The sequence below is a fragment of the Oryzias melastigma genome, linkage group LG4 (genome assembly GCF_002922805.2).
Source record: "Oryzias melastigma strain HK-1 linkage group LG4, ASM292280v2, whole genome shotgun sequence".
In the NCBI taxonomy this organism is placed as follows: domain Eukaryota; kingdom Metazoa; phylum Chordata; class Actinopteri; order Beloniformes; family Adrianichthyidae; genus Oryzias; species Oryzias melastigma.
In genome coordinates this window covers 5,355,819-5,370,531 of record NC_050515.1, presented here as the reverse complement: position 1 = coordinate 5,370,531, position 14,713 = coordinate 5,355,819, and the positions used below count along the sequence as shown (strand labels likewise).

The following is a 14,713-nucleotide window of genomic DNA, read 5'->3' as shown; positions in this document are numbered from 1 at the left end:
GCTGGGTAGCATTTGGATTTTACCTTGAGCTGTGCTGGTTTGTTTTGTGCTTTTTCCCTCTTTGTCCTCAACAGTCTTATACCGCTGGTTTTTGTTATTTTAGTTTGGGGGTGGACTTTGGTAGTCTTAGTTTGGGGGCTTTGTTTGTTTTTTTGGGTCAGCAGTCTCCCCGACTTATTTAATGTTTGGCCAGGGTTAGAATTCCTTTTGGTTTGTCTTTTTGTTTGAACCAACGCATAATTATGTTGTTTATTTCAGGATTTCCTTTTCTCTATGTTCCTTTTATTCGTATTGGTGTCCAGTTTTTGTAATTGCCCCCTTTCGTATTCATTCCCATAGACCCGAGTCAGGTTTGCACATTCGTGACTAATCGAGGCATCTCTAGTTTGGTTTCTCCTCTTGAGGATCAACCAAAACAGACCGCTGAACTCAGGAAAAAAAAGAAAAAATTGTTGCTTTTCAGCTGTTTATTTAAACAAATCCATATGTAATAAAGTACAAAAGAACAGGAAAAAAGAAATAATTTGATTGTTTTTCTTGAACCTTTTTTCATGTTTACATTCAGATTTTATACAAGTTTTCAGACTAAAATCATTCAGATGGTCTTTTATTTATTTTTTAACAGCAATGGCCGCTCAGGGACCTCACACAGACAACAGCAAACACAAAATAACAAGTTTGTTTACCTTTCAACCCCAAAAACATTATCCATACAAAGTTAGACACACAACACATTATTTAGTAGTTTTATCCGTAAAAAATATAGTAAATTATTGATGCGTTGAAGTTTTGGGTTAAATGTTCTAAATTGAGTCAACAACTTCTGAAAAAAGTCAAATTATCCAATAAAACAAAACATTATTATTACAGTTTTGATTAAGCTGGAAAGTTTTAAGTGTTTTTCGAAAAATTTGTGTTTTATAAACGGTTTATGCAGAAGATTTTTGATAATACGAAAAGAAAATATTCCTCTGCTTTTTCAAATACAAAAAAAAAAACTCAAAGAAAGTTCTAACAAATCCAGAAGGTTCTATGATCCGACCTCCCAGCAGTTTAGGGTTTTGTACCTTTAAAGACTGAATGAAGGAACTATTTAGAGTTTGTTCCTTTCATCCAAACAAACAAAAAAAGTATTTTTTTAACTAAAGGAAGAGAAATGATGAGATAAATAGCATGTGACTGGAACCAGGAAGTATGAAGGTGAGTTTATAAACTCAGCAGTGTTGGGCGGTTTCTATTAACATCCTTAAGAAATAAAACCTCAGTCTGGCTCATAAAGCAGAAATATTTGATCTCGTTAACAGGAATATAGTGAATTTCTTTAGGAAAATTCTAGTGTTTAATCGTTTGTTAGTGGAAAAATGACTTTCTTTTATTTCATTTTTTAAATATAGTTGTTAATTTGGTTCAATCACTGTTGATATGAAACGTAAAGGCCACAGTGCAGTGGATTTAAAGGGATTGTCCACGTCTACCCCCCAGGCCTGCAGCTCCATCAGGGTCTGCCCATCGAATGCTTCACAACCTCCTCCAGAGACTTCCTGGTGACCAGCAGCCGGACCACGTGCTCGCTCTTCTTGGTTAGTTTTTTCCGAGCGTGGTCGTGAGTCACCATCGTCATGTCCCAACCGTTCACCTGCCAGAAACAAAAGCAGCTCTGTAAGCGCAATCGGGTAGGTGGGACACAGCGCCATCCAGTGGAAGTAAAGAGCAGACCTGCATGATTTTGTCTCCTATCCTTAAGCCCGCCACGTCCGCCGGTCCTCCTGGTGAAATCCGGGTCACATAGATGCCCTTTGAGCACCACAAAGAAAGACACGCTCAGCATTTGTTATCATTAAAGCTGCAAAACCACCATTTACAGGAAAACTTAATGGTGTGTGTTCACAGCTTAGAGCATGTGTGTCAAAGTCAAGGCCCGGGGGCCGGATCCGGCCCTCCAGATCATTTTATTTAATTGTTTTTAACAGCCAAATGTTAATTTATTTTTTACCTTGTATAATTTTGACAAAATATATATTCATGGAGAGTAAAATATTGAAAGTTATTTAAAGTTTAAGTTAATTTATTCTGGAATAATATTCCTGCCTTTTTGTTTTCTTATTTATGTAAAAAAGTTACAGTTTTTAAGTTTTAAAAGTTGACATTCTGCTAGTTCTTATGACTATTTTGGGGTTTCTGAGTTTGGCTAATATTTCAGCTACATGCTAGCTGTTTTGGCTAATTTAGGCTTTTTTTTTTAAAGTTTTTAGGATGTTTCGAAGTGTAGCTAATATTTACATGCTAGCTGATTTGGCTAATATTGTTTTTTTCTCATTTTTTTTGTCTTTTTTTAAAATTTAGCTATTTTTTCAGCTACATTCTAGCTGTTTTGGCTTACTTAAGTTTTTATTCTTTTAGGTTAATTTGGCATTTAGCTAATATTTTAGCTGGCTATCAGCTTCAGTGATTTCAGCTTTCAGCTTCAGTGTTTTTAGCTATTCATTTCAGCATCTTTTGCAGCCAAATTCAGCTTACAGCATTTACACTAGCATTATTGCAGGTAATTATCTATTTCATAATTATGTTAAAAAGTTACGGTTTTAACATTTCTTTAGATGTTCAAAAAATATTTATCCTGTTAGGCCCGCGACCTAAGAAGGGTTTAGATTTTGTACGTTTGAGTTTGACACCCCTACCTTAGAGGCTCCTGAGGCTTTTATTTTGAAAATGTGATCCTAAAACCAGCGCCTCTTAAAGATCTCCTGATAAGATTCACGTTTTATTTACACCTTTTTAAGTCAATTAAAAGCTGATTCTTATCTATGACGACCTGAACCCGTAAATTCAGAATAAATCAGCTTTTTCCGTTTGTTACTTTGAATTCTTCTAAAACAAAATTCAGAAACAAGAAAATAAATAACATTTCTGAAGAAACAACAGGAAGCTTTTCGAATCGAAGACATAAAAAATGTTCTAGTTACTGCAAAGTTAAGTGTCGTTTTCCTCCATAAAAAGGTCTTCTGCCATAAAATGTGATGAAACTATACTTTTAAAAAAAAAGTTTACCTATAAGAATATGATAGATTTATTGTTTTTTTAATCCATGAAGTCATTTTGTGATTAATAGTATTCCGGAGTGTTGAAATATGTGATTTCCACTGTGGATTTACCTGTCCGGGCAGCCTGAGGGTTTGATCTGTTACAACATGAAGGCAGAAATGTGCCGAGACCCGTCTGTCTCTACAGATCCCCACATTTATGCTCTAACCTCCTCTGGAATCTTATTCTATAAACATTTCAGTTGGAATAGATTAATTTTTCATCTAATCCCATGAGAGTCTGCTACAGAACAGAAGGTTCTCCCACCTCTTTGGTTCTACAGAGAACATATTTATTGATCTGCTGCAACATGAGTTTGAAATGTGGAGAGAAAAAGTGATTTAATTTTTTTCTTGTTCTCTTCTTACTTTATCTGCTTTGTCCTCAGAAAACGGGTTCTGTCCTGGATCCTGGTCTATTCCTCCACCGATGCTGAAGCCCAGAATCAGGTTCTCTCCTTGAAACAACTTCTGGATCTCGATTCTTTCCTGTTCAAATGAAAAGCATAATAAATACAAATTCATTCGTCATTTTTCAGGTTAAGGATTTAAAGCAAAGGTTTAGAAAAAAAAATAACTTTTGTTTTCCTCTGAAAAGATGTTGGTTTATTTCCAGATATAAAGAGAAATTCTTAAACACGTTTTAATATATTTAACTATAAATGAAAATGTAATCTAAATGATACAATAAAAATATGTCAAATTTATGTTGACAGTAATGACAGAAAGTCTTCTATCTTAAAAAACAAAAAAGGAATATATATGTTTTATCAACTTTTTATAAATATTTAAACTAGGTAGTAAAAAAAAATATCCACACTTTCAAAATCTGAGATTAATTAATCTTGTATTTTAAAAAAAACGTAGCTCTTTTTAGCCTTTAATTTCTGATAAAGATAACTTTTGATTTTATTTATGATATTATTTTTCTGGATAAGGAAAACCTCATAATTTTAAGGATCTTCCACCAAGTTCTAAAGGCTTAGATTTAAATACCTGAGGCGTTTTGTTCTTTCAGGAAAACAAGGTTATTTTTTTTTTTATTTAAAATATTATGTTGGATAACGTTTTTAATTGAAAAACCAAAGTCGCTTTCTTTGAATTTTAATAAACTAAATTCTTATAAATACCCAAGAGCTCAAATTAAAAACAAAAAACATTCTTAATTGGCTAATTATAGTATGTAAATATATATATACACCAAATTTTCAAACAAGATAATTCTCTCCCAAAGGATTTGGGATGAATTTTAACTCAACTAATTTTTTTTAACATTTAACCTCATCTTACAATTACAGTTGGATTTTTCTTTCTTAACTTTTTTTTTGTTTTTTAAACTATTCTCATTAATGCCTCTATAGTACTTTTGTAATATTCTTGTGTTTTGTGATCATTTTTATTGACCAACAGATCTTTTTACATTGTGCTCATGTTTAAAACGCTGTTTTCTTCTTAGCAATATCCCTTTGGAATTGTATTTAGCTATTTTTTTTTTATTAATTTTATTAATTGGTCGGACCAGAGATGGAAATGTTGTCATTAGTGAAAATTACTTAAAAAAATATCCTTGATAAAACTTTTTTAAAATATATATATATTTAAATATTATTTTGTTTCCTAACAAACTGAGTTTGATACTTGGACATAAAGGTTGTCTTATTTCAAACATTTAGTCAGATGTAGGTGGACAATAAAGTTTTCCATGTTTTGAAATCTGTGCCAGTAAAATCTAACAAAACGTGAGACGTTCACGTACATCCCGGAAATTCTCATCTCCACTCCTTCACGACAGCTGGGCCGTGATTTAAAAAAGAAAAAAAAAAGAGAATAATCTTATCCACACATTCAATATCACCATTTACCACTTCCTTTGATTTTTCTATTTTAGATAAGTTCGGAAACAATACTTTTCACAAATACAAACAAACTTTTAGAATCCTCCATGAGGCATTTGCGGACCGGGAACACTGACTCACATACCTTTACGGTTAACGCCCTTCTTAAAGAGAATTAATCTATTTTTTGTCATTTATCTAAAATTTATATTAAAATAGAGTCGACAGAATTCCAATTAACTTTGTGTCTCGTAACTTCTTCTTATTTATTTGTTTATAAATCCAGATTTCTTTAGTGGAAATGAGGTCCGAGTCTACAAAAAGGTTATATTAGGTCACCGACTTAGTTTTAATTGACTTAATATACACTTAAATGCACGTATCAGAAACAGCTTTTATTGATTAGGATAATAAACGTGAAAACCAAACAAGCAGCTGAACAATAGAACCCCGTTCGAATGAATCAGTCCGTCTTCTCACCACAACAGCAGTCACAGGTTGTCCCGGGACAAACGCCATCGTCAGACTGGAATATTATTGACCAAAACCAGCTGATAACGCCACAAAAGTAGTTAAAGAAACGAAAAAAGCCGGTTTTCCTCAACGGGACAACTTTTTTTTTTAGCTCCCGGCGCGAGTTCCCAGCAGGCAGACCTCAACAGGAAAACTAACGGCTTCCTGGGGTGACGTCACTCCCCCTCCCAGCAGTCACCAGCTGACGGGGTTTGTTTGTTTCTCTCACGATTGACTGCCGCGACGGGCGGGGTTTGTAGGGCTGACCGTCGCCCTTTTAGATTTCCTAACTTGTACTGGAGAGAGGCTACACGAGCGCTTTCAGGGTGTGCGCATGCGCCTGATATTAAATGACAGCAACCTGCTGGTATTCGTGGAGTAATTAAACTTTCAGACATTTATTTTTAAAATGTGTACTCTATGATTTTGAATGATCTGAGACAAATTAATGTTTTTAAGGTGATTTGTCTTTTTGGCTTCAAACAGTTACGATTGTTTAATATTTTATTTGAACAATTTGATAGTAAAATTATAGTTTTTATTAAAGTTAAGCAACATTTCTGCCTGCTCTTTTTCAAACATGTTTTGTTTTATATTATTGTTGTTGTTATTATTACTATTTATAAGCTTGTATCATATTGATTGTTATTAAGATGTTAAAAAAAGAATAAAAAAGAAACCATTATTCGTCCCCACCTATGCTTTCAAGCTGGATTTGGGATTTTTTTCATCTGGAAAAGTGATTTATTCTTCCAACCTTACGATAAATCTTTACTTTGCTTAATTTTTTCATTCGTATGGTCATGAACTTTAACTTTTAACAACTGAAGCCAACTTTGATGTGGTTGATTCTCTGTAATGTGGTCTGTAATGGGAGTAAAAGTCAACATTTATAGGTTTCTCTTATTTGCTTGATGGTGCAAACTCCTTTAATTGAACAATAAAATATGAAAATAGCAAAACTTTGGCAAAATTATGTGACAACATGTCAACCCTTACCATATAAATACATAACAGACTGAGAGCACAGGTAGTTTATTTTCAATCCTTCAACTCTGAACGCTTAAATTCAAATCTGTAGATTAAGATCATAATCCTGCAACACTTGATCAATCAGATTTCTAAGCATACAAACATTTTTTTGGTCTTTTCAAATTAAATAAAGTAACATTTCCAGTACAAGTGGGATTCCCATAACATCAGTAAACTTTGAGTTATTCTAAGCACATTTTCCCTTTAAAAATAGAAATGTAGTGCTTCACTTTGAGTTTCTTATCAGCTTCTCATCCATCAGTCATGGACTGATCCATTCAGCGTTTTGGAACACCCTTCTATTCACGATGTATTTATAGTTTACTGCTAAACACACATGGTTATGTAACACCACAGAAAGGAAGGAACCTATAAATCTTACAGTACATGTGTCGAGGCCCGGGGGCCGGATCCGGCCCTCCGGGTAATTCTACCCGGCCCTCCAGATCATTTATTGTATTGTTATCTTGTGCTCATTTCAAACGTGTAAAATTTTGATATAATATATTATTATGGAGAGTAAAATATTGAAAGTTGTTTGAGGATTAAGTTAATTTACTCTGGAATAATATTCCCGCCTTTTTATTATTCATAATTATGTTAAAAGTTTAGTTTTTTTGTTTTTTTTTTCAAAATTGGCATTCTGTCAGCTTTTTGGCCTATTTTGGCATTTACTAAGATTTTTTAGGCATTTTGGAGTTTAGCTAATATTTCAGCTACATGCTAGCTGTTTTGGGTAATTTAGGCTTTTCTTTATAAGTTTTTTATTCTTTTTTGTTTTGGAGTTAGGCTAATATTTACACACTAGCTATTTTAGCTAATTTAGGCTTTTTTCAATTATTTAGGATATTTTGAAGTTTAGCTAATATTTCACCTACATGCTAGCTGTTTTGGCTAACCTTAGTTTTTTTTATTTTTAAGCTGTTTTGGAGTTTAGCTAATATTTCAGATACATGCTGTTTTAGCTAGTTTAGGTGTTTTTAGGTTATTTAGGATATTTTGAAGTTTAGCTAATATTTCAGCTACATGCTAGCTGTTTTGGCTAACCTAAGGTTTTTTATGCTGTCTTGTAGTTTAGCTAATGTTTCAGATACATGCTAGCTGTTTTGGCTAATTTAGGATTTTTTCATTTATTTAGGACATTTTGAAGTTTAGCTAGTAGTTACATGCTAGCTGTTTTGGCTTACCTAAGTTTCTTTTTGAGGATGTCTTGGCGTTTAGCTAATATTTTAGCTGGCTATCAGCTTCAGCGTTTTTAGCTATGAATTTCAGCATCTTCAGCGGCCAAATTCAGCTCCCAGCATTCACACTAGCATTATCACAGGTAATGCTATATATCTAATCCATAAAAGTTTTAAGTGTGTTTTAGAGTGTTCAATAAATATTTATCCGTTTCAGCCCGCGACCTAAGGTGTGTTTTGGATTTAGGCCCGTTGTGTGATTGAGTTTGACACCTCTGTCTTACAGCGTTGTGACTCTTTTCATTGGTGCCACATTTGAAAAGGACATGCAGAGCTGCGACGGAGGGAAGCAGGAAGCAGGAAAGATGGACTTTTTTAGGCTCCATGTGCTGAATCAGAGGCCCTGAAAACTCAAAGGTCAGGAGAAAGGTCAATGTTTTTGCTTTTGAGAAAAAATAAAGAGACCATTCATATTGGGGGGCGTCTGGACCCCACGGATCAGAAGCCTGGGGCAAAAGGTGGAGGTGAAGTATATTCTTGAGGCCGCTCATCGTCTACCAAAGTCACTTCAGAGTAGAGATGTGCATCTCCAATCTCCTGGTACTCATGCACGGCGTCTTCTGGGGTTGAACAATCTGCAGGTGAATTCCTCATTTTTTGGAATTTCTTCTTCAGGTTCTTCAGGTTGGTGACAACAGACACCTTCCCAGCGTGGATGTTGGCGTGTGCTTGCTCTGAAGCCGGCGAAACGCTGGAACTGGCGGGCGCAGAGACCGTCCTGACGCAGGGCTGGTTTCGGACGGGAGGCAGCGTGGGAGGCGGCTTCACCGGAGGGTTATCAGCTACGAATCTCTTCCTGGTCTTTGGTTACAGAACATTTACAGGAACATGTTAAACAGTTGATGTTGACAGCAGAAAACCACATAATGATCTTTGCATGAGGAACAGCGCAGTTTTATAGAGACAGGATTGTTACATTAGATTTCATAACTAAAACTCAACTCAGACTGTAACTTTACAACCGTTGACACAATCAACGTTATTCCAGTGGAATCTGAAGGAGAAAAGCGGCTCATGTAGTTGTGTTAACAAGTAAAAAAATACGACATCAGAGTTTGAAAAACCATCGAAGGACTCAAAAAATGTCAAATCCACTCATGAAACTACGATGGAGTTTTAGGGCCAGAAAAAAAACACAGTGATACGAGGAGTTTTTTTTCTTGTAAATTTACGACTTTAAATCTCGTAATTTTATAACTTTAAATCTCGTAAATTTACATTTTTTTTTCTGATAAATTTACGAATTTATGACAATAAATTTAGCAAATTTGTGACTTTTAACCATCCAACTTCATGACTTTTTTCTGGTACATTTATGACATTTTTCTGAAAAATTTATGACATTTTTCTTCTAAATTCACAACATTAAAATCTTGTAAATTTGCAACTTTTCTCGTGAATTTATGACTTTTTTTACTAGTAAATTTATGACTTTTTCTTGTAAATGTATTACTTTTTTCCTTGTAAATTTAAGACTCTCATAATTTTATGAAAATTTTATTGTCAATTTAAGATGTTAAATCTAAAACATTTTTGACTTTTAATCTTGTAAATTTATGAGTCTTTCTCATAAATGTATTACTTTTTTCTCGTAAATTCACAACTTTAAAATCTTTTAAATTTGCAACTTATGATTTTTCTCGTGAATTGATGACTTTTTTCTCAAGAATTTATAACTTTTTTTCTTGTAAATTTATTATGTTAAATCTAAAAAAATTCAGACTTTTTTCTCCTAAATTTGACTTTTTTTCTCGTAAATTCATGACTTCTTGTCTCATAAATGTATGAAATTTGTCTCCCAACGTTCATGACATTTTTCTCGTAAATTTACTATGTTAAATCTTGTAAATTTGTGACTTTTTTCATAAATGTATGGCTTTTTCTAATTTAATACGTTTTCTTGCAACTTTATGACATTTTTCTTGTAAATCGATGACAAAAACAAAAACATTTGTTGCTAAGGAAATTCAAAAATTTACTTTTACCAATTCTTCTAAAAAATACGTAGATCTGTTCGTCACCCCCAGCCGACCAAAAAACAAAATGGTTGCTATGGGATAAAACTAACAGAAAAGGTGTCATTCTGAATGAATTGGTCACATGACCAGGATGGTAGGGGCAGAAGGGGAGGAGCAAGTAGTCGTCACTAAGCCGGGAAGGGCGGGTCAAAAGAGGGTGATGACAGGAGAGGGTTGCCCCTGAGGGTCATAACACGCCAGTCGTAGACTTGATTTTGTGTATTTTTGCTGACCAGTACCCATGTCCCCTATAATACTAGTATAATACTGACCAAACTATGATGCCAGAACAATAACACACCAACATAAATATGTAAGTAGAAATGTCATTTCTTTAAAAACAAAATTTGATCAAATTTAGTATAAATAGAAACAACCCCAAATGTGGGATTTTAATCTTCATTCTTTTGAACAAAGATAAAATACGATGATAATGAAAATAACGAAAGAAATAGTTCATTTTACCGCTGTCGGTGGTGGAGGGCTGACATCGGGAAGCATCGTTTCCAGGCTCGGGTACAGCCTGCTGCCTTGGGCCTCTGCAGGCCCGGAGCTGCTGGGAGTTTGAGTTCGATAAGGAAGAGCAGGGGGTGCGTCTTTCTCTAATTCTGGGTGACTCTGGGTGAGAAGGGGGTCACTTTTGGGGGGAACACTGGTTTGAGGAACTCTTCCTCTCTGAGGAAACAGCAGTTCTGCGTAGTCTGTGGAGCTAGATGAGGTCTTTATGAAGACAGGAAAGAAGGAAGCAGAAAAAGGAGTTTTTGTGAGGTTAGGAAAAATAAAAATGGATGTTTTTCATTGACTGTATTTGAGAACTGGACTGAGTGACTCCTCCCACTGGTGTTCCAAACAGGATGAAGCCAAAATCCCATAGAATTTTACTGGGAAATAAACAGTCATTATTTGAGATGTTCATATAATTCTATTTTTTTTACGACATTTTTGTCTGTAGTGCAAATTATTCAAGTCATAAACGGACCAATCAGATGCCTCAATTGATTATTCTCTACTCCTGACTGGAGAGAGTGGTTGTCATAGAAAAGTTGACTATCACTGCTTACTGACGATATCTGGTTCCAACATGGAGGTGTCCGTATCACAAAAAAAAAAAAAAAAAAAAATGGCGACTGAATTCACCTGGTCCAGTACTTAGATACAGTTTTTTAGGAATGCAGGAAGGACAACCACTCCCTCACCTGTCCACAGGCAATAGTGAGGAGCTGATCGAACGGCATGATGGGATGCCTGCGGTGATAGTCCACAAGGTCCTGCAGAAGCCGATGACTCCTGTTCTCGCCTAAGATGATGTACTGTCCATCCTCCTGCACGTCGATCATGAAGTGTCTGCAGCGGTCTGCGATGCTGAGGAGGAGGCCGGAATGAGGCGGGTGGGACGACGGCACCCAAAGGAAGGAAGGAAGGAAGGAAGCGCACTCACCGAAACGAAAGCGTGTAGCCGATCCGGCTCTCGCTGACTCTGATGAGGAAGTAACCCGGCGGCCTGGAACTCAGCAGTTCCTCTGCCTTCCTATAATCACCCCAAACAAAGACCTCAGGTCACATGCTCTCTTTAAGGTCCCTCTCCCATGAAAATACAGTATTTTGAGTTTTTAACACATTTGTCAGGAATTTTTCTTATGAAAGAGAACAAATGTAATAAGAAATAATTTCATTTTTCGAGTGTTTCTCCTTTTAAATCAATCAAACTGTCTTGGACAGACTCTGTTTGAATGAATGATCTTCTTTCCATCAACAGCTCTGCTGCACATGCACTAAACCCTCATCTGTTCCTAGTGTCTAGTTCAGGTTCTGGAGAAGAGAAGATGGTATCTTCACATTGACTGCAGTCAAATGAGCCGCCGTTCACATTTCTGTGGTCAAATCAGCATCACTGGATTTTTGGTGTGAGTTTCATCCAATACTTACGGTAGCAGGACTGAGAACGCTGGAAAATCTCCACCAGACTCCACGGAGCTTCTTGATGTGACCACGGAAATGTGAACGGCGGCTCATTTGACCGAAGATTTACACTAGTGAGACACAAAGCTATCATAATCAGACAGGGGGGATAAGGGGCGGGGCTTCCAAAGTCACACCCCTCAGAGGAGATTTTGGAAACTGAGGCTTCAGATCAACATGAAAAATGTCTTTTTAAGACATTTAGATTGTGAGATTTTGGGTAAAAACTTTATAATCATAATAAGAACACTAAGGGGAACATTTTGTTTTAAATAAAAAAATGTCATAGGGGACTTTAACCAGCAAATGCTCATAAAGTCAGAGTTTTTTGTCTCGATATTCACACAGAAGTAAGATTTTTGAACTCAAGGAGGAACAAGTTTGGACCTCAAGTAAAATACACACAACTATTTTGTTACCAAAAGCAGGACTTTGAAAGCAGAGGAGAAAAAGTAGCTTCTTCTGCAAGGAATTGTGGGAAAGATATTTTAAGCTAAGAGTTTAGTTTGTGTAATTATTGTTCTTCTTCTTTAATCCCATAGATCTATAGGTAAAAAGTTTTCTACCATTTTTCTCTGATGTTTGCTGGGAATGAATGAACTCACTTCCTCGGAATGACCCCGTGGAACCACTCCGGGACGACGCCGTCTTTGATGACAGACTGGAGCTGGTTCTTTACGAACCAGTTTGAAGGATCATGCTGCTGGTTCCCCTCCATCGCTTCTTTATCCTGGTTCAGACATAAAAAAAGACACCTGAGCACTCAGAGAACAAACCACACAGTCATGTGATGTGGCGTTTGCAGCGTGGACTGTTCCTCTTCCAGGTGAGGTGAAGAGTGGAGCTCGCTCTTCCTCTTTTCCTTCTTTTTCTCCGAGCTTTTGAACAAACCGTTTCAGGTTTGAGCCACAAAATGACAAAACTTTCAGCGTTCTCAACGTTTGACCTTTTAGCAACGAGTTCTGTTCAAAACCACATCAGTTTTCTGAGCTTCCATTCTCTGAACACCTGAACCAGCAGGAACCGTTTCACCCACAATTTAAAACAAATTCAGCTTTTAGATTTCAAATCCGAGCAGACCGAAGCAGAAGTTACTCACCTTGTCCGGCAGCTGGCTGATAAAAAATGACCCTGCAGAGCAGATTTACCTGACAACACCTGCCTGGAGGCGGAGCCTAAACTCCCTCCAAAGTGAGCGGTGACTGTAAAGTCATTTATTATTGCTCCAGGAAAAAAAATATAAAGGTCAAGTGTTTTTCCACTTTATCAGCTCTTAGATAAGTCAAATGAAGCTGGGAAGTTTCCCTTTTAAACATTTTCTGATCAAAGAAAATTTTGTCATTTGAAAATGTGACTTCAAGGCTAAATTATTTGGTTTAGAAAGTCAATTTTAGCATTTTGTATTGTATATAATCTGGTTCCTTTTAAATGTTTTGATTAATTTTCAGAGAAAACTGAAGAAACAGTTGTTGGTTGAAATTAATTCTCGCTAGTTTAGGTGAAACCAAAGTAATTAATGCTGCGTTTAACCTGGAGTGGCATTAAATAAATGCAGCACAGACTGTGTAAACATCATCAGTTCATTTACACAAGAGCAACTTCCTGAATGCCTCCTACGGTTCTTCTACTTTTGAATAGTTTTGCGGATTTTGCAGCCATTTTTCAAAAAGTCAGGTGTAGGAAACCCTCAGGCTGAGAAGTTTGGGCCTTCTGGTGAAGCATTAAAGTTACACAAGAGTTCCCCAGAAACAAGACCTTCAGCTGAGGGAAGTTCGCAGCATGCAGCTATTCATCTGTAAGGATGACATTTGCATTTTACAAAGCAGAAGTGAAAGCTGCACACTGCTTTGTTACTCAAAACTTCAGGAAATACAACCGGACGGACGGATTTAACACATAAAAAAATGTTTTTATTTAATTGGAAATTATGATCTTAAAAGATAAAATATGTGATACATGTTTGTGTCATAAAACCTGCAAAAATGCCCAGCATCTTCTCAGTTATGATTTAATCTGGAAAATGTGTATCCTTGCTTCTGATCCACAAACAAGAGGAACCAGCTTCCCAAAGTCATGCAAATGAAAGAGTGCAGCCAAAACACTTAAATGAGCCGCTTTTCAAAAGCAGAATATCATGAGTATCAGTCATTGTGTGAAGCATTCAAACTATTTTGATTCTCCTGCTCCTTTCTGTACGTTTTTAAAAACTCAAACTCTCAGTGATTTCAGCAATCTTGGTATTAATAGCTAGTACTGCTTGTACTTTTGGTATTCATAAACTTTACGTGTAGATAGATTTTAACTAATTTGCCTACAGAGGAATTTTGGGCTATTTTGGAGTTTAGCTAGTATTTAAGCAATGTCAATGTGCTAGCTTTTTTTTTATGGCTAATTTGGCTGCGTATATTTTTTTTATACTAATATGGGGTTTAGCTAATATCTGAGCAACATGCTAATGTTTTTGTCTCATTTGTCATCCTTGGTTTTTTAGGCTAATTTAGAGTTTAGCTTCTTTTTTAGCATCAGGCTAACGGTTTCAACTAATTTGGTTTCATGAGGAATTTTAGGCTATTTTAGAGTTTAGCTAGTATTTAAGCAATGTCAATGTGCTAGCTTTTTTTTGGCTAATTTTTGTTAATTTTTATGCTAATTTGGGGTTCTGCTAATATCTGAGCAACATGCTAATGTTTTTGTCTAATTTGTTATCTATGGGTTTTTTCGGCTAATTTGGAGCTTAGCTTCTTTTTTTTAGCATCAGGCTAACGTTTATATCTAATTTGGTTTCATGAAGAATTTTAGGCTATTTTGGAGTTTAGCTAGTATTTAAGCAATGTCAATGTGCCAGCTTTTTTTTGGCTAATTTGGCCTCTTCTGAGTTTTTTTATGCTAATATGGGGTTCAGCTAATATTTGAGCAACATGCTAATGTTTTTGTCTAATTTGTTATCTGTGGGGGTTTTTTTAGGCTAATTTAGAGTTTAGCTTCTTTTTTAGCATCAGGCTAACATTTTTGACTAATTTGGTTTCGTGAGGAAT

General features: G+C 35.7%; 2 protein-coding genes across 2 annotated transcripts; both read right to left on the bottom strand.

Annotated features, from left to right (window-relative positions):
- Window positions 1–447: 447 nt before the first annotated feature.
- On the bottom strand, window positions 448–5,631 carry tax1bp3 (Tax1 (human T-cell leukemia virus type I) binding protein 3). The gene is made up of 4 exons (XM_024279517.2): window positions 5,396–5,631; window positions 3,450–3,569; window positions 1,717–1,794; window positions 448–1,636 (listed from the first exon to the last, which is right to left on the bottom strand). The coding sequence occupies exons 1-4, from the start codon at window positions 5,432–5,434 to the stop codon at window positions 1,496–1,498; spliced, it is 378 nt and encodes a 125-aa protein (XP_024135285.1). The 5' UTR covers window positions 5,435–5,631; the 3' UTR covers window positions 448–1,495.
- A 2,199-nt stretch (window positions 5,632–7,830) lies between these two features.
- LOC112150573 (hematopoietic SH2 domain-containing protein homolog) lies at window positions 7,831–12,445 on the bottom strand. Its single transcript, XM_024278971.2, has 5 exons — window positions 12,284–12,445; window positions 11,158–11,247; window positions 10,916–11,081; window positions 10,185–10,439; window positions 7,831–8,502 (listed from the first exon to the last, which is right to left on the bottom strand). The coding sequence occupies exons 1-5, from the start codon at window positions 12,394–12,396 to the stop codon at window positions 8,140–8,142; spliced, it is 987 nt and encodes a 328-aa protein (XP_024134739.1). The 5' UTR covers window positions 12,397–12,445; the 3' UTR covers window positions 7,831–8,139.
- Between the last annotated feature and the right edge of the window lie 2,268 nt (window positions 12,446–14,713).